Consider the following 21,685-nt stretch of genomic DNA (forward strand, 5'->3'; position numbering starts at 1 on the left):
AGCTGAAAACAATTGAAATGTTATCTTGCATCTGCTGCTCGTGATTCTTCTTCTTTAAACTCTTTGCGAGCTAAGCACCATCCAACCACCGTTCGCCACCATTAACCCATGAAGGCAAATGCCTCACGGTGAGGAGGAGGCGTAGTGCGTTATGTGAAATGCAAAGTGTAAAATGCAGCATCAGAATCACTCCCTCCAATCTTCTCAGAAGCTCTTGCAAGTAGGTTGAAGATGAAGGGAAAAAAATTATTACATCTAATGCAATTATAGGATCTAATGGTTCAAATTGAAAGAAAATATGAACCACCATAATTCACCTATCGTCTTTTACCACCTTAGAATTCATATTTTATAGAGATTCATATTTTTTAGAGTACATTTATCTTCTTTTTCTTGTTTTTGGTACATATGCAGATATGCTGAGGCTGTGATTGGTTGCAAGAAAATTAATAGATGAAAAATAAAATACATAAATAAAAATAAGTAAAAATAAGTAAAATTTAAAATATTATATTTAAAAAATATAAAAGAAATAAAAATATATTATGAAATTGTTTGATTTAAATGAAAAGAAAAAAAAATATAATAAAACTTAAATTAGTAATTTACCTCAACTTAATCAAGATCAACACATCTTAAAAAATTGACCAACAAATGTCAATGTCTTATTCGATTCCCTAACTATTTACTTGATTACAATAAGCTTTGTTCGTGACTATTTAATCGATTATATTAGATTTGGAAGTCTCGGAAAAATAATATTAAACGATTTATAAAATATGTAATTGATTGCAGGAGCAAGACCTCTAGCTGATTACAACTTCCTTTTAATCCATTGAAGTTTCATATCTGCGCTTAGACGGCTCGTGCAGTCGTGCATAAACTGAAACTGAAAAATTAATGAGACCGAAAGTTTACTGATCCTATAATTTGTGATCATGAATACAATGTTCTAATTCTTCTGGCTTATGTCACAGTTCTTATATAGCATTTTTCTTTTTTGCCATGTATCCAGATTCTATCCCTGTTTATATTTTTCATTTGCTTGTTCTGTTTGCATTCTCCTAATGTGTTTGAGATTTAATATTGATGAATGGATTCTAGGGTGCTAAATTTGCACTAGGGGCACATTTTTCTTGTCTTAAGTGAATTTCACACCCATATTCGGTCTATGATTGCGTGGAAAAGAAATCAATGGATCACCACTTTTTTTATTTCTTCTTTCCCCATTTCACTTGTAAAAACAACTTGCCTTTTTTTCCACTACACATACTTCCCCTCTCTCCCACCTATTCCATCTAACAAAGTCTAACAGTCAAGTATAGTATATTTTCATGTCTGGATAGGAGTGTAAAATAAAATGGAATGAGAGTAATACTACCATATGACAAAGAAAGAAAGTTTAATTTACTCAGAAATAAAAAGTAACAAATGAGACAAAGCATACTTAAGAACAAAATTGATTTGGCATAAAACCCTAGGCTAGGATAATACTTTATAAAGTGAAGAAGGGTAGATGATACCTGATTACCAATAACCAACATGAGATCTTTAATGTATGTGTAGTTATAAATATTAAATCATCTCAAAGGAAACAAATAGTACAGGACTCACTACAAAAATAGATAGACCTTCAAAAACGTTTTAAAGGGGCAAAAAGCACAACATTTAGTTTGCCCTCGGGGTTGCCCATTCAACTCTAAGGATGAGATTGTCATAGCCATACCCATTGAGTTTGTTGATAGCTCTCTGAGCATCTTCCCTGTTAACAAAGTTTACAAAGCCAAATCCCCTGCTCATGCCAGTTTTCTGATCAATGGCAACATAAACTCTGCTTACAGGACCAAAAGGACGGAACAGCTCTAGCAAATCAGGCTCTCTTGTGTCCTCAGAGAGGTTAGTTACCCTCACAGAATTCTCATCATTTCTACGCCGCATATCTGATCCAGTAGTCCTCTCTGCACCTGCCCTCAAACCAGGAGGCACATATGCTCCCTTGGTTGCACCAGCAGTGGCTGTTGCAGCATCTGATGCCGCAGGCTTGTCAACGAATCCCTCGGATGGTGGGGCAAGATCCTTGTAAGGACACCTTGAAGTCCAGTGATCACCCTTCTTCCCACAAGTCCTACAGACCATAAGAACAGCACCCTTCTGAAATTGAGCCAATGGGTCTCCAGCAGTCTTTGGTTCCTCTGCTTTGGAGCCTGTTAACAATCACATAGCTATTATATACTGACGATGATAGACCAATCCTAAAATTCTCCAATATAACAATCCTACAATTAACTACTCAAAAGGATATCAAGGCACCTATGCAGCAACATACACCGACGTCAAGTTTAAATATCCACGTTCATGCACAACCAGAGTTAATTGAAAAAATCACTATTTTAGCACCTGTTTAATTCCCTAGTCACCTTTTGGTTTTCAAAACTGATTTCTAAAAACACTTACTCTACACAGCAATCAATTTCTCATAAAAAAATCTATTTAGTTCAGAAAATTGTTTCCAGAACACGTATTTAAAATCCAAAAAGCATGCATAAACAAGTGAGAGACGTTTTCTCATCTTTTTCTCTTTTCATTTCATTCAACCTCTCCCTCAATTCTACATTCTGCTTTGTAATCTTAAAAACTCATTTTCATGCACAGCCATAGTTAATTTTAAAAATCCAGTAATTTAGCACCTGTTTATTCATTCCCTCATCACTTTTTGGTTTTAGAAACTGTTTTTTGAAACAATTTCACACTACCCAGCAATTAACCTCTCATCCAAAAATCTATGAAGTTATGAAAATTGTTTGGAGAACAAGTATTTTAAAACAAAAAGGCATAAACAAGTGAGAGAAGTTTTCTCATCTTTTTCTCTTTTCATCTAATTCAACCTCTCCCTCTGTAGCCACCCTCCATCACCAATCGGAGTCAACCATTTTAGTTACAATCCAAAAAAACAGTTTCCGGAAACAGAAATCAAACACACCCACCCTTACTCTCCAAAAATAGAGACACTCGTGCAAAATGTGGGTATCACAAACTTTGCCCTCTGAAAATAAAAATCTAATCGCAGTTTATGCATTGTCCAATACCACAAATAAACAGCATTCAGCACTGACACAATCACAATCCACAGGCACATGAAATACAACCATTCAATCAATCTAACCAACTCAATTAATTAAGCACGTGACTATTAACAATTAACAACGAAACACGAAACAAAAACGAAAAACCTATATTCCCCAGAAAGGAGAAAAACGAATTAAAAAGAGAGAGTGAGAAAGAACCAAGAGGCTTGGGGCGCTCGAGGAGAATCTCTTCCGTGGAGACCATGGTGAGGCGGCTGCCGACGTCTTCGTGGACGGCGTCACCGAACTTAGGCCATGAGCGGCGCTCGACGGCGCGTTTGCTGAGGCGCGCGTTGGCGAGTTTGCGAGTGCGCGTGGTGGTGGTGATCTTGATCTTGTTTCCGTCCTCGTCGAACTTGTACTCGATAACCTTCTTTATGCCGTTCTCGTCGGGGCCTATGACCTGGCGCGGCGGCAGGAGGAAGTCGAGATCCTCGCCGTCGTCCTCCTCCAGCTCGCCCCAGCGGAGCTTGGCGGGTTCCCCTTGATGCGCCATCGTAATCCCTAATCAACGCTTCTTCTCTTTCGCTTCTCACACTCTGTCACTACACACCGATTGTGAACGATGCCAAACCTGGTTTCGATTTAGGTCTCGTCTTCTCAAGTAATACAGGCCTTGGGCTTTTTAAATCAGGCCCAATTTTCAACACCATGTAGGCCCAGATACAAAACTTGCTACATATATATTTATATTATGCACCGATAAGTTTATTTATTTAGTTTGAATTGTATATATTTTTTATATTATTAATTAATTAGAAATTAAATAAAAAAATTATGGTAAATATTTTACATAATATGATAATAATTAAAAAGAAATAATTTTTTTTTAAAATCTATAGCAACTGGGTTTTTAATATATTGTTATGTTGAACTAAATTGAATTGAGTTATATATTCTACTTTTTTTAATAAAATTATCAAATTATTAAGATTAATAAATAAAAATGAAAAGAAATTTGTGTGTAACAAATATATATATGATTTAAGTTTGAGAAATTCTGTAATAAGATTAGTTAAAGTTATAATAGAATTTATAATTTTATTTGCAAGTTTGACTTCAAGGTGGGATTAACTTTGATTTTCAAAGGTAATAACCTTTTGCACCCTCATGTACATGTATGAATATCAAGGGTGACACATGATAGAACGAAATAAAATAATGACAAAAATATTATACAAATTTGCAAGTTAAAAATAATAATGCCACAAGCAAAGAATTCAAAGGTTAAGATCAAACTCCTTTACCTTAAAGAAGCTTTTCACAAGATGAAATGAAAAAAATAATTTTTTGTACAAATTTTTTGTAAGGAGGAAAAACTTGAGATAAAGTTAAAAGAGAAATAGAAAAAGATAATCAAAGTAAAATGGAGTAGGAAACTCATAAACTAAGTGATTTACCTTGAGTTTAGTAAAACAAGAAAAAGAACTATAAAGAAAAAGATTATATAATAAAAAGTTCTCCATCCTTAATAGCCGGATGGAAGTTAAAATAAAGAGAATTATTTATTTTTGAATCGTCTACTCTCTCCATATGATTTTCATCAATTTGTTATATATCTTAGTATAAAATTATTTTTAAAAATATATTTAAATGAAAAAATTTGAATTTTTTTTAATAAATTAAGTCATAATAAATAATATTATGAAATTTTAAAGGTGCTTCAATATTAAATCTTTTTTTCATAAATGCATGAATCTTATGACTCAATAGAAAATATATATAAAAAAAAAAGATTAAAATTTTTAAAAATGAGATAGTAAGAGTTGATTTTTAATATGTGTGTACATTTATAGCTTTTCATCATGCAAAATCATTTAAAAATTGCTAACTTTATTTGAATTTTTACATTTTTGTAAAATCATTTTAAAGCATTGTGAAATGATTCAATCTTTTGGGGAACATACTTGATATGAAGGAAAACCTTGAAGTCAGAAAACATATTTGGTTAGCACAACCTCCGATGCGATTGTTATCTGACAAAAGGTCCGACACCTTCTTTGAATGATGGATTTGTACCTCGGATACGATAAGCGTTGCTGTTGATGAGTGACCATAAAAGGAAGACAATGTCTTTGTGAACTTCGAGTTTGCTATGACTATAAGGAGTGCTCTGCTCAGCTTGACTTCATGGGAGAAGGCATAAGGAAGGATGAGAATGTGGGTCAGAAATTGTGAGCAAGCACGGAGAAGTGAGTTTGAAAGCGAAAGAGATGTATGCGAGAATGGTAATTTTGAAACAATTTTTTTTTTTCATTTTTCATTCATGTCCAAGATGATAATCATATAAATTAAGTGAGAGAGTATGAATTTCGGGTATTCTTATTATATATTATCATAGATTATAGGTATTATTATCGACACGAGAAACAGAATATAAATAGAGATTAATAGAGAAGCAACAAAAGTAATTGGCAGAAATAACTATTACTACAAAATGATGATATTGATATTGCTACATTAATTTGTAGTAAAAATAAAGAAAATGGTGCGTTTCTCTTGTAAGTTACAATTGAATCACATGCTTTACCGCGACGAGATATTGCAATGGCATATCTTGATTCTTGACTTCATGCATGCAACTTCTAAAAGCATGGTCCAATCACACAGAAGGGAAAAACTTGTTTAGATTAAAAGGTAGAGAGTAAAACTCCTCACTCCTGGTATCTGTCTTGAACGATCGGAATCTGTCCCACCACTGCATGCCTCTGTCTTTACGAGTTTGGTTATCTTTCTTGTGCAATGTAACGTCCAATATCAGTGCCAATGAACCAGCAACAAAGGCTTCAGATGCAAATGGCACATTGATCATGTCATTGAACTATCAAAGTGAAATCACACGATTAGTTTTGTATGTAACAAATAAATTACTATGTGCTTTAAACGACTATTCATCCTAGAGTGAAATTGTAGCAATTATAGTGTTCAATTATTGCATCTCATGTTTAATAAAGAAATTGACTAGACTATATAAATCAAACTAAAGATAGTGCATCAAAATTAGAGAGAATGAAGGAGTAAAGGTTGATACCCATCTTGCATGCGTGTGTACAGGACCGTAGCCTTTAAATGCTGTGTACTCATTGAAGTATTGTGGTATAGAAAAGCCCATAAAAATAGAGAAGCCTAAGATGAATTTGGTTCTAAAGCTGTTTAAATTGCAAAATTGAAGAAAACCGAGACCTGCTGAGCCTGTGTTATGGGAACAAAAAAAGAGAGTTAATGTTAATCAAACTAAATTAACTTTTATAATACAAGTCCAGCTTCTTTAAGTTGATAATATACACATTACATACCCACATAGGCAAAGAAAAGACAATATAAAGCTGCAACTATTGGAGCTGGAATTGAAGCAAAAACAGCTCCAAATTTTCCTGCACATAGTAGTTCATAATAATTAATTAGTTTAAAGTTCAAAAGGTAACAAATCACATCAAACTTTCCAGCCTTAAAAACTTACCAAGAATTGAGAAAAATATCATGAATCCAGCTGATATTTGAACCACTCTTCGACTACCCACACGTGTCAAAGCTAAGAGTCCTGCATTCTCTCTGGGAAAAAGGCCAATGGTGTTATACAATTTTCCTACTAGGAAAATAATATGTCAAATAACATGGAACTGTTGAGTTAGAATCTTACACAGAAACTGATGATCCATTCCCTGTTCCAAAGATCCCAGACAACAAAATTCCCACTCCCTGAAGCATCAGAAAAATAACTATTATTAACTATCATAAAAGAGAAGTGTTATTGACACTTTTTTAACACTTGTTAATACTTTCTCTACTATTGGTTGAAAATAAAAAATTTGGTGAACCTTACCACTAAGCTAGGAGAGGAACTCATTAGATGAGATGAAAGACAAACAAAATTTATGATTTTCAATAAATTTTAACTAATAAAAAAAAATATTTGAGAGAGTATCGTTAACACCCTTGTGACAAAAACTTAGAAAATGCAAATATCAAAGAGTCTGAATCAATAAGAGGAAAAACAAACAATAAAGATAAGACCAAAAAGTGAAAAAAACTGAGTAGAAGAATTTTTTTTTTCTGATTATTAGAATCTGTTTACCTGCCAACCTACACCACGGCTAAGAACTGAAGGTGGAATTGGTGTTGCACTTGCGTACCTTGACACAGCAACGAAAGCACCTGTTGACTGTTGAGCAAGTATATTTTATTGTATGCAAGAGAAAAGTACTAAATTAGTATGCAACAAATCACACACAGTAGAAATGAGAAAAGACACGGCTATTAAAATGCATATGGCAGCATAGAAGTAAACAAACCTCTACTAGAGCAACAAATGAAGCAGCCATCATAGCAAAAGCTTCTCCAGCCTCAAATGTAGGAGCTCCCCATTGAAAAGGATATGGGATTCTTATCCTACATAATGTATTTTGACAAATGGAAACCCCATTATTCAATATCATTTGAGAGAGTCCAAACAAGTAGTTACTAGTTACATGTACACTGCTGTTATTGGAAAAATCACAAGATCATTACCAAGGAGCACCCCCTATAATTCCAGCCCGATCGGTTCTGCAAGTAATTTGGGTTTTAGGTGCCGAATTTCTGTAAGCTCCACCAACTGTAAGAAGATGAGCATAAATCCACACAATTGCCACTGAGAATATAACTGCAAAGCGATCAAAGATAGGCTTTTCTCCTTTCATCATATGAGGAATGTACTGCAAAAAAATGTCACCACTTAAAACAAGAGAGAAGAAAGGAAAACAAAGAAAACAAATGCCACTAACCTAAGAAAAATAGCTTTTAATGATGTAATTAACATAAAAATGAACTGGCTTCAAGAAAATTATAAATTTATTAATCACCTGTGAAAATACCACTAGGATGATGATTTCTGGCAGCCCAATCTCCACACATTTTGCAAGCTGGAATTCAAAAGTCAGAATCAAAAAAGTGGGAATCACACGTTATAATAAATAAATAAAATATATGAAGGAAACAAGAACTAGTCCTTGTTGCAAGTATATGTACCACAGGAAAACCCAGTTCATACAGCCCAAAGCCTGACAGAGCAACCAAGGGAACAGCAGAGAGAGGACTTAAGAACCTGAACAAAAAATACAGAAAATTACCCATGAATATGACTTTAAGAGGCTAAAACAAATTAATAACTTCCAGAATGAATAAAATTGTATCAATCAGTATAACTACAAATGAGGTCACTATGATACTTTTGAATAAAAAAGAAAAACTGAAAAACATTATTACTAATTGACATGAGGATTATTATCTCTAATTGAGAGTTAACGAAAAAATGTGGGTATTAGATCTATCCCAAAAAAAAAAAAATCTGTTAACATCTGAGAGTAAAAGAATTGTATGCATAAGTGTGAAGGAGAAAAAAGTTTAATTAGTATAGATAGGGCAGGTTCAAGAACCTCACTACATTGCGCCAAAGGCCACTGAAGCCTAAAACAATTTGGAGGGTTGAGGCAACAATTAGGGCACCCTGTGTTCCGCGCATTATCCTCTCGAATTTCTGCATATTTGTTACAAACCAGGTAAACAAGGATGATGAAATAACAAAAAGCAGAAAAAGCGTGGAATTCAACCAGGTTTGTGATGAACCAACCAACCTCTTGAGGATTCACAATGTCACTGTAGCGACCAGCCAGAATGATTGAAATGGTTGTTGGCACAAAGGTGTAGGATCCCCCAATAACTGCAGGCAAACGAGTCCCAAAGAATGTTTGGAAAAATGTGTTTATGCCAGCCACAAACAGTAGAGTCTGAATCACTTTTGCTTTCTCTTCCTATGGAACCAAAATTGTAACCAATATTTTTTATCAGTCGAAATTACAGAGATGACAACATGGTTAAACTTAGGATCTCGTGTATACCCTAATCCCACTAGGCTGATCCTAGTGGTCAAATTGTAACAACTCAAAATGCAGCTAAACAAAGTTGCTTAGAACCTGAGACAACTAGTGAAGGGTGATATAAGGTACAAGGCAGAGTGTGGAATTGAGGGAGACAAAGAAGATGAGAATTGTTTCTGTTTTATGGATTTTAAAACATGTTATGGAAACAATTTTCAAAACTAAGTAAATTTTAGATGAGAAATTAATGGATAAATGTAGATTTGTTTTAGAAAACAAAAACTGAGAAGAGAATGAAACAGGTTCTTACATTTCCTCCTCCCATCTGGGGAACAAGAGAGCTTGGAATTAGAACAGTTGTGCCAAGCATCACCAGGTAATGTTGGAAACCAAGTAGGATTGCCTCCGCTTCATTGACATAAAAATTCTAAAACTCAATCACCATGTTGAATATGAATGTACATTCATAAAATTAAGAATGTAAACCAGAATTTTTTTTTTTTAAAACATACTCCAAACTAGAGGGGCTAGCTATATGCCAAAAGAGCAAAATGCAGCCAAAAAATGGTTCCAATGAAGCAGTAAACTTACGCCAAGGAGGAGGACTTGTAATGCAGAAAGAAACATTTGGTAATTGATCTTTCACTGGATGTGGTTGATGCTCATCTTGCTTAGGTTGTGGTGCAGCTCCTCCACCTGCCATTCTTCTAATCCTACTACAATGAACTTAATCAACTTTAATGCACTACACCAACCAAAACTTAAACTTCTCTATAGTGCAAAAACCAAAGCTTCTACTTCAACTTCTCAACCCCAGAAGAAACTAAGCAACACTGACACAAATGTGGAATGATCAATCAGTGGCAATTGGAGGAAAAAGAAGAGAAGAAACTGAAGGCACCCTCTAAGAAACAACAACACTTTCTTCCTTCATACTAGGACAATGAACAGAACTAGTCCAAGGGAGACAACTTGTCAGCAACGTAATGCAATGCAGCTAATGGTGGAAGATTTCTTAGCCCAAGACCCACATGGAGGCCAAGAAAACATGAAAAGTGAGTGTGAAGATGTGGAACAAAAGGAAAAGGAGGGAGCCAGCTCTTCCTAAAGTAAGAGAGAAAACAAAAATACAAAAGAATCTACGAGTTCCATATTGCTTTACAATATTGTAATCCAATATTTAATGTTGTTAACACCATTGCTTTTCTTTTTATTCAACACGGAAAGATAAAGTTTGCATAAAAGCAACTTGACCTTCACCTTTATTTACCTCAAATTTAGTATTTAACTATTACTAATATTTGTTAAAATAATCAGAAACAATGAAGCTTACAAGAAGCACTGAGAACCCTCTCTTTCAACCCCATTTCAGTTTAACATTTTAGCACAGCACAAAGTTTACCATTTTTAACCTTTTACTTGTACTGAGTACTATTGACCACAAATGATCAAAAGCACTTATTTTTTACCTTGACTCAGAGCCTGAAATTAACTGAAACTAGCAGCATGGTTTTTAACTATGACTTTTACTTTGACCAAAAAAAGCAAAATTAACAAGGATTGTGTTATATGGTCGCAAACTTGCAGGTTTTGTGAGATCGTTTAGTCCATTTTTGAAATGATAACAATTCATACAACAACTTTATTCAATACAATACAATTTTGTTTATCTTTTATCTATCTTCCATCACATTATTTATTACATTTTTAATTTTTTAATGAACTGTTATATATTTTTTTTCGGCAAATTATCAAACCTTTACATAAGTCTCTCTCTCGTACACTTGTGTCTCAGTGTCTACTTGCCTGACCGTTTTGCATGACCCTTGAACACTGACCTGTCTCTCTTGGACTAGTCCTTTGTAATCTGAAAAACCCCTCTCTTTAAGCAGTGAAAAGTGTCACTCTACCAAACTGCATGTGCATGTACATGGCCAAAGCACCATGGAAATTGTAGGTTTTTATATATCGGAATTATAAAAAACCAAATCCAATGGAAGTGATTTATTTTATAAAAGTAAATCAGTTAATCAATTCATTTTTATAAAGTATCAGATCAATTTTTTAAAAATATTAATCAAATTTTTCAAAATTTGATTAATTTGTGCCATGCAACTATTCACCTTTTATCTATATATAATTTTTTTTTTTCAGAAAACAAACTAATTCATTTTGTAAAATTGAATCGTCCTAATCAAACCAAATGTATAATGTGAATTAGTTAAATAGTTTTTTAAAAAAATGAATAAAATCTTTTAATATGGATGGATTCAGTTTGAATTTTTTTGCACATAAAAGAAATTGAAAACAAGACTTGACCTTTCACATGTATGTAAATGTAATGTCAATATTGTAGATCATCAATTTCATCTTCAAACTATTACTCTCTCTTCCAAATGATCCTATGATAATAAAAGAAAATTAAATAATTTCAAGTATCGAATAATCATTACCGTAAGCTTTTAAATTGAGCTATTGTATTCAAATTCAATTAATAATTTAAATATTCTTTTAAAACATTCAAGATCCTACTTTTCTTTTGGTACAATATTTGAGATATTATCAAACATATTTCTAGTAGTTTTAAGATTACTCAAGTAATTTTCTTTTTATTTTAAAGATTACTTAATAGAGACGCTTCTCAACGAAAATTCTACTGTAGTTAATAATGTCCAAGTGTTGGTGAAGAGAACTTAGATGCAGTGATTTAAAATCCGGACCGAACCGGCCGGTCGGACCAGTTGGACCAGGAATCGGTGGTCCAACCGGTCCGAATCTTAAGTTAGATCGGTTATGCAGTTGACCCGTTTTAAAACCGGATTGAACCGGTCAATTTTCCGGTTCAACCGGTGAACCGGTGGGTCAAACGTTCAACCACTTTTTTTTTTTTTTTAAGGGACTATAAACCACAAAAATAATAATGAAAATTGAATCTCTTAATGAAAAGCAAGAAGTCTTATTAAATATAACAATGACTACTTGTTCTAATATATTTATTTGCAATATATACAACTTAAATAACTTTTATAGTATATTATTAATTTTAAATTATATATTTAATAATATAATATCTATGTAAATATTACATATATTATTTTGTGATATTAATTGCAAGCATATTATATATGTACATATTATTTATATTTTTAATTTGTATTAATATATTGTTTAACATGTAATTTTTTATGTATTTTTTTACAAAATAAAAATAAAAATAATTTTAAATAAGATAAAAAAATTAAAATTTAAAATAAGATATGAAGTTATTAAAATTTATAAGTATTAAATATATTTAATATGAATTTTTTTAATATAAATAAATAAAAATCGAGTCATGCGGTTCAACTAGTGACCCACTGGTTCAACCTTTGACTCACTGACCCAGTACCTTAACCGGTTCGATGATCGGTCCGGTTTTTAAAACTATGCTTAGATGCCTTGTTAAGTGTTTTACTTTAAGAAATATTAAAATTAACAGGAGATTTGGAATATAATACAAGATCTTGCACCACAGCAAAGTTTAATGTGATTATAATCAAAATTACAATGTAATAATGTTTAATATAATTTTTATAAAATGTTCAGCACTCAATCTTTTTCAAAGTATTTGTGCTTGGTAACATTTAAATAATGATAATGGTATAAGTGTATAACAGGCACTGACATCTATTCAAAAGGCATATAGATTAAAACAAATAAGATGAATATAAATAATGCAACAAGTCCCATTTACTAAAGGAAAATATTTTTGACCGTCTTTGAAAATATATTTTTAAAATCTGGTATCTAAATCGATTATATTAAGAAAATAATAAAGTTGGTTTTTGTTATCCTTTCCTTTAACATGAAGTAACAGGGTGGTTCTTTCTTGTATTTACACTTTCTTCCACCAGACAATTTGCATGTAGAATAACAATGTAATAATTGATGCCACTAAAGTCACAATCTTTTTCTATATATGGACGGAATGGTTCAAGAAGAGCTTCTAGTATAGAAAGAGGAAATCAAGAGAAATTAAGTTGTGTGTAGATTAATCTAATCATATTTGAGATATTCTTTTTTTAAACAAAATAATTGTTCATCATAAGTATTTAAATAATTGTTTATATTATGTGAATTAAGTTTAAAATATTTTTTTCCTAACTTCCTAGATACAATCCTGTGATGTGAAATCCACAAGAAAATGGTGCACACGTTAAGAGTGGCAGAGTGGGATTGGGATCTATAAGCCTCGTGCCATTAAATTAATCTTGTATATTAAAATAATAAATAATAAATCAAAAGAATGTTTTAAAGTTAAAGATTGATGAATTGTTACCTGCAAAGAAAAAAAATTGTTGCTTAATTAGTTTCTCTATTGATTCGTTATTTCCATGTAACTTCCATTTAGAGACATCGAATGGATTCATTCTGAACCCCACATTGAATCTTCCAAAGTTTTCTTGAACTGTGCCCAAAAGAGAAAAGCAAATGCCATTAGTCATATCTAACAATGTTTTTTCCCTGATCATAATCAATATATACTAAGTAGTCTAGTATGATTTTTTTTAAATATAATAGTAATTAATAAAATTGATTTATATATGTTAGAAACATATATTTTGAGAGTTTAACTATTAAAAATAAAAAAATATTTTTTTATAGAATAATTATAAAAAGTGTTTATAAGCTGAATCTAAACAAGTTTGATTAATGTATATTAGTATGATTTACTATGGTGACAATTTTTTTATTTTTTATATTTATATTTATCGTGTACTAAATTAGAGACTAATACTCATCCCTGTACCATGACTGACTCATAAGTAAATGTTGTAGTAATATAAACAAAACTATTTCACCTGTAACCAAATGAATAAGTAAATCAATCAGTTACTTACAACTTACAAGTGAAATATGAATACGTAAATCGATTCACCAGAAAAAATGAAATCTATAAAACAATAGCACTAAATGTTATGTTTATTTAATATAATATATTTATTACATTTATGAAATATAATATTTACTTATTTATTAGATGCGTGATTTTTCTTATTAGTAAAATTTATTAGAGAAAATTATAAGTAATTATTAAAAAAAAATTAATACCGAAAATGCATGACAAAAAGTTATTATTATTTATAAAAAATAATTTATTAGAAATATTTTTAAATAGGAAAATTTAAATGTATATTAATTTAAATTAGTTATAGCTAGATATGTAGACAATATAGCAAATAAATTAACGCTGACTCATAAAAGTTATTGATATTGTATTTTTGAGTTAAGTAAATTCATTCCCCATACCACAAGTTTAATAAAAGACTTCTATAAGTTGGTGATGGAAAAATATTGATAATTAAGAGTTAGAAAACATTCCAACGTGAACAATAATACAAATAATATAGTTTATCAAATGAATTGTTTATAATACACATTCAAAATTTCAAACAACAAATGAGAGGTGAAAAAATATCCAAGAGAGAAAGAAATATTATCTCTTTTATAAATAACACTATTATTGACATCAATAATTACTTTGGATATTTCAAGAAATGCCTAATTAACATTAGATATTCTGTAATCGATAAAATTGATCATGTGGTTGTGAACAATATATTCTAATTTTTATTGTAATTTTGTTTTAAATGTATGGATATAAAAATATGCAAGTACTTTTGTTAATATACTTCTTATTGTAATACTTAACTTTATTAATAAAAATATTATTAACATGACAGTGAAATCAATAAAATAATTCAACAACTTGAATAAGATCGATGAGTTATCAATAAAATTACTTACATTTCATATGTACAATTAATTATTTGTTTTGTTACTAACTTTTAAGTATATAATTGTGTTAAATATTTAAAGATAAATAATATTGTCTAATCAAATAAAAATTGTTTTTAATGGATAATATACATATATGTTATATATACAAAATATTTTATAGGCCTTAACAAGTTTAATGTTTGTAGAATGTTTTTCACTCTTAATAAATATATTATAACGTTCAAAAAATATATATTTGATAAGTTCTCTAATAATTTGTGAATGTTATAAATGTTATATATCTTTATTTTCTATTTAATTTGTAAATATGCATAGATTGGTACAATATGTTTAAACTAGTGCAATGTCTAAAAAAGAAAAGTCAATCACAAAAAAAATTATCAGTGTATACAATAGCGTGTTCAGAATCAAAGTTCTCTACTTCATTCCCTTATCAAGCCTTAAGCATTATGAAGCTTTGAAGCATCTAAATAAGTATTGTAAATGACCATATTGTGAAGATCAAAAATCACACTTCAAACAAATAAATATTAAGGTCCTCACCTACAAAAATATCTCTGAAACCTATAAATACAAGAAGACTTGTAGAGAAGAAAAAGAACTTTGTGCATATTGTATAAACACTCTTTAGCTATGCCAAAAACTCTTTTTGAGTGGACAATTAGAGAAAGTTTCAGTTAATTATATCCCTTCCTAGCAAGTCAAACCTTTTTCAAGTGCACCTAAACATACATATCTTCTTTGTGAGAGTTAGCTTGTAAACACCCAAAACCTTTTTCTTGTAAGTTTGAAGAAACTAGTTAAAGAATACTATAATGTACTGTTGTGTTTTGGCCAAGAGTGACATAGAAAATATTTGGTGTAACCAAAAGTGGTATTGAGAATACTTATTTGTAAAAGTTTCTAAATTAATAAAACTCTTTAAGTTCAAAGATACATGGATATAATTCAGTTGAGTGAACCAATATTAATATACAAATTATTTTTAATCTATCTCTTATCGCTCACACTTTTAAACAAAAAACTTTTATTAACTTATATTTGCCTACTTGCAAAAAGTTTTAAAAATACACTTCCACACATTCAATCCCCTTTTATGTATTTATTTCAACTTTAATATATTAATCATATATTTTATATTAGTATTGGTCATAAAAATTATATTTCATATTCTAATTTTTTTCTTTTCTCATATTTTTCAAAATTTCAAATTATTAATATTTTTAATGAATTAACTTTATTACCTAACTCAAGCCAACCTAATTAAAGGTGGGTTGGATTTCTTGATAAACAAAATACAAATTTAACCTGACGTAAGACAATCATATTTATAACACCTTTACCTCAAACACATTCATTAAATAAACATTGCATAATTAACTAATTGAATACAAAGCAAATAAAAAACTATTTTTAATAAAACAAATTTGTGAGTAAAGAACATCACATTTGAAATATCATAAAACAAGTCATATAAAACTTACTGAATCAAACGATTATGGCATTTCAAACGCCATTAGCAAATTATTTCAAAAACCAAAGATGTTTGCATGTAGAATCATAAAAGAAACAATTAATTGTTTTAGCCCTAATATCACAACTTATTAAAACATATTAAAACCCAAAAGAAATAACCAACAACAAGACTTAAGGTTCAAGGCTTATCTTTAAGACTATCATCATCAAGGTCTTTCTAGACATCACTTGTACATTAAATTCATTAGAAAAACACACAAATAGAATGGGAGTGAGATATATCTCACAACATCCTCAAGTATATGTAGTAAAGGAAACAAACAAAACATACACACAAAAGCAAATAAATATCATATAGGGCAATGATCAACTAAAACAAATAGGAATAATGTAATGTAATATCTTTAACTTCTATATCACATGCATGTAGTAACAAGTCAAAAACATTTGAAAGTGATCAAAGAGTACATATAGTTAACGTCTTGCCTTCACACATGATTTGACCATCACTGATACTCTCAAATAATTTGATATATCCTAGTGACTCATTAGAACCCAAATATAGTATTACACCCTATAACCTTTACAAGTTAAGTTCTTAACCAATTTCCAAAAATAGTAGTTTATCATGATATGATTCATGATCATAGATATGCACATGGTCACCACAACATTCTTACAAAGAGGCAGATCAAACCTTTACTCATATCAATTTACAACATACCATGGCATTTCATTTATCATCACTACATGTATCAAGCAAAATTCTCACACATTATTAATTCAAGAATTCATTAAGTGGTATTCATTAGGAGCTCCACACTCATCACAAACCTATCCACTCTTTTTCCTAAAGTGACAAAAAGTAAGGATATCTATTTGGCACTCCCATGTTTAGCATCATTCAACCCTAGCTTAGCATTAAGAGAACAAAGAGAAAGAATTAGAGCTTCCATGCTTATATTTAGTGTCAACATTTCTCTCTTAGCATCGTAGGAACAAAGAACAAAGGTTGCTCTTTGGAACTTTTATAATTAGTATTAGCATGAAAATGTATGACAATAGTTCATAATTTCACGAATTCTATCAAATTAGGGTCTCCAAAACCCCTAATTTATCCAAATATCTTATGACAATGTCCCATGGGTCTAAAATAAAACATATTAACATATTTTTACCTTAATTTACTAAGAAACAAATAATTCCATTAATAACTCAATCATGTCTATATTGAGAAAAATCCTAATTTCATAAGAGTAGCAAGAACAATTTAAAAACACATAACACAACAATCATCAATCAAACATCAATACTTCATGGTATTCAAAACTCATCAAAATCAAAGAAACAAAAAAAAAGTTATAGATAAAATCCTATGAAATTTATGGCTAACTCATTTTACTCATAACCCTTATAATATCTATGACTGTGACAATCAACTCATTTCTTACCTTTAAAAAAGAGACTCCACAGCAAGGGGGCAAGCAAAGTGACAATAGTCTACATTTTTCACTCTTTGATCATCACTCTAACAACAAAGTTTCCTAAAAGACACACAAGAATGAAAATTAGGTTCAGAGACTCTAGACATTTTTTAAGAGTACTTCTAAGACTTATGGGGACAAAAGTTCTTAAAACTTTTAAGAATAGATTGGTTGAAACTCTCTTTATTTTAAAAAATATATTTAATTATAAAATCCACGTAATTTTCAAAATCCAAAAAGTTATTCCAAACTAGTTAACCTAAAAATATTAATATAAGACATTGATTAATTATTATATATTTAGAAGTAGTAACTAGGGTATTACAATATTTATCAATGGGTTGAATTCAAAATTTAGTAAAACTTGATCTAACTTGATTCATTTACATCTCTAATTATAAAAAGAAATATTAAAAGGTTAATCCTTAATGCTTAAAAAGGGTTATTATAAAGAGAAGCGAAATGTTGTGATTCACAATTGTACATATAGTACAATTGTTTTTTTTTTTTTTTTCCTTTGAGAGATGTTTATATTCTTTTTGTTTCCTATTATTTTAAAAATATGCATAATCCTATCTTGAAATATGACTATATAAACATAGTTTTCATAAGTACAACTTGAGTACAATTCTTAGATAGTATTATTCTTCAATCAAAATATGGCGTTTTATACTTCAATAATATATATGTAGATGTACATTATTAAAGTGTACATTAAATATAAATTAAATATAAATCTATATTATTGAAATAAAATTCTAATTTTAATTAAAGAAAAGTATTAATTATATTTAAGAAATTGTATCTAAATTTTGTCATTTTAAAATTCATTCTTCCTCTTATGTGATTGTGAATATGATAGATAACTAGTTTTGAATATTTACTATTAATTTTGCAAATTCAAAAATATCACCCAATTGAGCACTTCGGAAGGTAAAATAATTTTTTTTTATACAAATTCAAAGCCCACAATAAAATGTTTAAAATTTTATTATCTTCTAAAATATTAAAATCAATCACAGGATGTTTAAAATTAGTTGTAGAGATACTAAAATTTATTATGTATAAAAGATAAAATATCATTGGAAAGTAAATTCATAGTTATTCGATCACTATTAAAAGGTTTATTTATATTGTAACATATTAAAGAAAAATACATATCATTTATAGAGGAAGAAAAGAATATATATATATATATATATATATATATATATATATATATATATATATATATATATATAATCTTTTTTTTCAAAACAAGAAAATAGTGAGCACATAATCTCTTTTAAAAAAGATAAGTGTATTTTATTCTTAGTTGTTGATGAGTAGCAAAGAAAATTTGGAATGAAATTTAAGAATAAAATTGTAAAAGACGAAGTGTAAATTGTTTGCAAATAAAAGAAAATCATATAAGATAGAATATAAAAAATTATGGCCAACCCATTTTTTTTATTGGTTTTTGAAAGTATTTTTCACTTAATAACCAAGTTTTGAGTAGTAAATATGTACTTGCTTAAAGGGAGAATTCTGCTACTTATATAAAAAAATTTATATTGTTTAAATAAGTTTGTTTTTTTTCAAAATACATGTAGTTTCATTAAAAAAAATAACTATAACATTGATTTTTCAAGTTAGATCTCTCAGTAAAAAATTTTTAAAAAAAATCTCTTTCCACACTCAAATTTTTAAGTCGAGACGACATATTAATCGGAGCCCTTACTACTCTTATCGATACATGTTGGTATTTCCTTTTTAAGTTTACCATTATCCTCCAACTATAATATAATTCAGTTTAAATCACTGTAACAAATATTATATAGAATGATATATAAAAAAAAATGTCACCATATATAAATATAATATATATATATATATATATATAAAAGTATAAATTTATTTGATATATATAATTTTAATATTAATTTTGAATAATATTTAATAATATATATTATATATCACAATAATATATACATATCAATATATACTTTTTAATTATATATAAACATATATTATATTTATTGTATAAATAATAATTGTTTTAATATCTATTATTATATGAGTATAAGATGAGTGTCATATTACATCACATTTTTTTTTAAGTAGATCAATCCCAAGATAAGACTTCAAAGTCCTGACAGAAACCTGATGAAACCTTGAAACACTAATGTTGTGATTTGACTTCAAAAACATTGAATTCATAATCAAGTTACCAACAAACAACATCTTTACGCGTACTTTACATATGTTTACCCCCACACCTAGGACCCTTGTTTAGAAAATGGCAGCCACAGCCAGTGAAGCATCATTGTTAGAAAGCACCATTCATAATAAAAACGAAACACAAACTAAACCTGTGTATATAATTTCCAACTTTTACTAAAGGTGCTTTATGTTCCTTTCGGCTATACACTGTTTTGAAAATAGCTACTTCCATCGGTTTGAACTATCATTACTCTTCGTTTTTCGTAAAGTAAAAGCTCCCTTTTATGATTTGAATCAGAAGGCTTGGAAAAACAGATTGTCTCACTACGGAAGAGATCATTGCAACATTGTTATGTGGGCTAAAGAAAAATAATATATTACAAGTTAAAATTAAGTTATATATAAATAATAATAAAAAAACACATTTCAGAGAAACTAATGATATATTTCTTATAAATTAACTTATATATGCCTAAGTTAATTTTAACTTTAGAAAAGATTTATTTTATTTTTCTTCTTATTTTCTTCTTGAATGAATAATAGAGGAGTTTATCCAAACAAAGATAAAAAAGGTATGCAAAAGAATAAACAGAATTCTTTCTCTTATTTGTTCTTCATCTCACATTAAGACATGGTACCGAAAATATATTATGCATGGCACTAATTAGTGTATCATTATGCCGCTAACCATACACATTAATATGTCACAATCGAAATTCGTCAAAAAATAGTTTTTTTTTTTTTTTGGTTTTCTTAGATATCATCCGATTAAGTGTTAAAGACTAATTTCTTGAAATACAGATTTCTTTTTTTTTTTCTTTTTTTTCTTACCGTTCATTCTTTTTTGTTTTTCTCTTCCATTTTTCTTAAGGCAATAATTTTTGTTATTTTCATTTTTTTTTACTTGTGCTGGTTGTTCTTTTGTTCATGTACTATGATTTCTTATTTTGAAAATTTTAATGCATAAATTGAGTTTTTTTTTTTTGAGTTTATATATTATTAGTTATTTAATTTATATAATATTAGAATAATGGTCATCTCATCCGTTAATCCACTTTTGAAGTCAGACGCTCTACTCTTTTATCGAAAAAGTTGTAGATTACACGTTGAGAGGAATCACGGGATATCGTACAAAATCACCAAAACTTTTTCAATATGGAATCATCCAATAAATAATGCATATTAGAAATGTAAATCATAGTATTCATATCCTTTATATATATAGAATAAAGTAAGGGTGAACAAAAAAAAATTGAACTAAACTAGAGGCAAATTAAACTAAACTATACTATAAAAAATTAAATTAATTTCATAAAAAATTAAATTGTTTAAAAATTAAATTAAACTATAAAAATTGAACTATTTTTATAAAAAGGTAAAAGTTAAATGTGTCTAAAATGATTCATCTTGATGGATTAATCCCATAATTCAACAACCCAAACTTCGGGAAAAAAAAAATAATCAAAAGAAATTGTGCCTGATCAAAAACGTGGAATCACTAATTTTTAGATTTGAAATCTCCTATGTTTATTTGTCCTGTCTTGATAAACTAACAAGTTAAAATAGTTTAATTCAAAATATCATAACAATTTAGTACAATTTAAATTGTAATTAAATTCAATTCAATATAACAAAAGAAAATTTTAGTTCAATTTACATAAACTAATATGCAATTCAATTCAACTTAGACGAATTTCTTTAAGTTTAGTACAGTTATTATAAGTTGAATTTGGATAATTGTTCAGCGGAATTGATTGGCTGG

At 29.3% G+C, this 21,685-nt stretch overlaps 2 protein-coding genes across 2 annotated transcripts; both read right to left on the bottom strand.

Annotated features, from left to right (window-relative positions):
- Positions 1-1,385: 1,385 nt before the first annotated feature.
- Positions 1,386-3,711, bottom strand: EIF3G1 (eukaryotic translation initiation factor 3G1). The gene is made up of 2 exons (XM_020354621.3): positions 3,285-3,711; positions 1,386-2,204 (listed from the first exon to the last, which is right to left on the bottom strand). The coding sequence occupies exons 1-2, from the start codon at positions 3,619-3,621 to the stop codon at positions 1,669-1,671; spliced, it is 873 nt and encodes a 290-aa protein (XP_020210210.1). The 5' UTR covers positions 3,622-3,711; the 3' UTR covers positions 1,386-1,668.
- Positions 3,712-5,536: 1,825 nt separating this feature from the next.
- On the bottom strand, positions 5,537-10,119 carry LOC109797799 (nucleobase-ascorbate transporter 6). Its single transcript, XM_020357939.3, has 14 exons — positions 9,572-10,119; positions 9,291-9,388; positions 8,738-8,914; positions 8,540-8,640; positions 8,133-8,208; positions 7,967-8,026; positions 7,635-7,819; positions 7,418-7,514; positions 7,201-7,287; positions 6,766-6,824; positions 6,586-6,677; positions 6,422-6,499; positions 6,157-6,317; positions 5,537-5,946 (listed from the first exon to the last, which is right to left on the bottom strand). The coding sequence occupies exons 1-14, from the start codon at positions 9,681-9,683 to the stop codon at positions 5,728-5,730; spliced, it is 1,602 nt and encodes a 533-aa protein (XP_020213528.1). The 5' UTR covers positions 9,684-10,119; the 3' UTR covers positions 5,537-5,727.
- Positions 10,120-21,685: the final 11,566 nt, after the last annotated feature.

Source organism: Cajanus cajan, chromosome 3 (genome assembly GCF_000230855.2).
Source record: "Cajanus cajan strain Asha chromosome 3, NIPB_CcT2T_4, whole genome shotgun sequence".
Classification (NCBI taxonomy): Eukaryota; Viridiplantae; Streptophyta; class Magnoliopsida; order Fabales; family Fabaceae; genus Cajanus; species Cajanus cajan.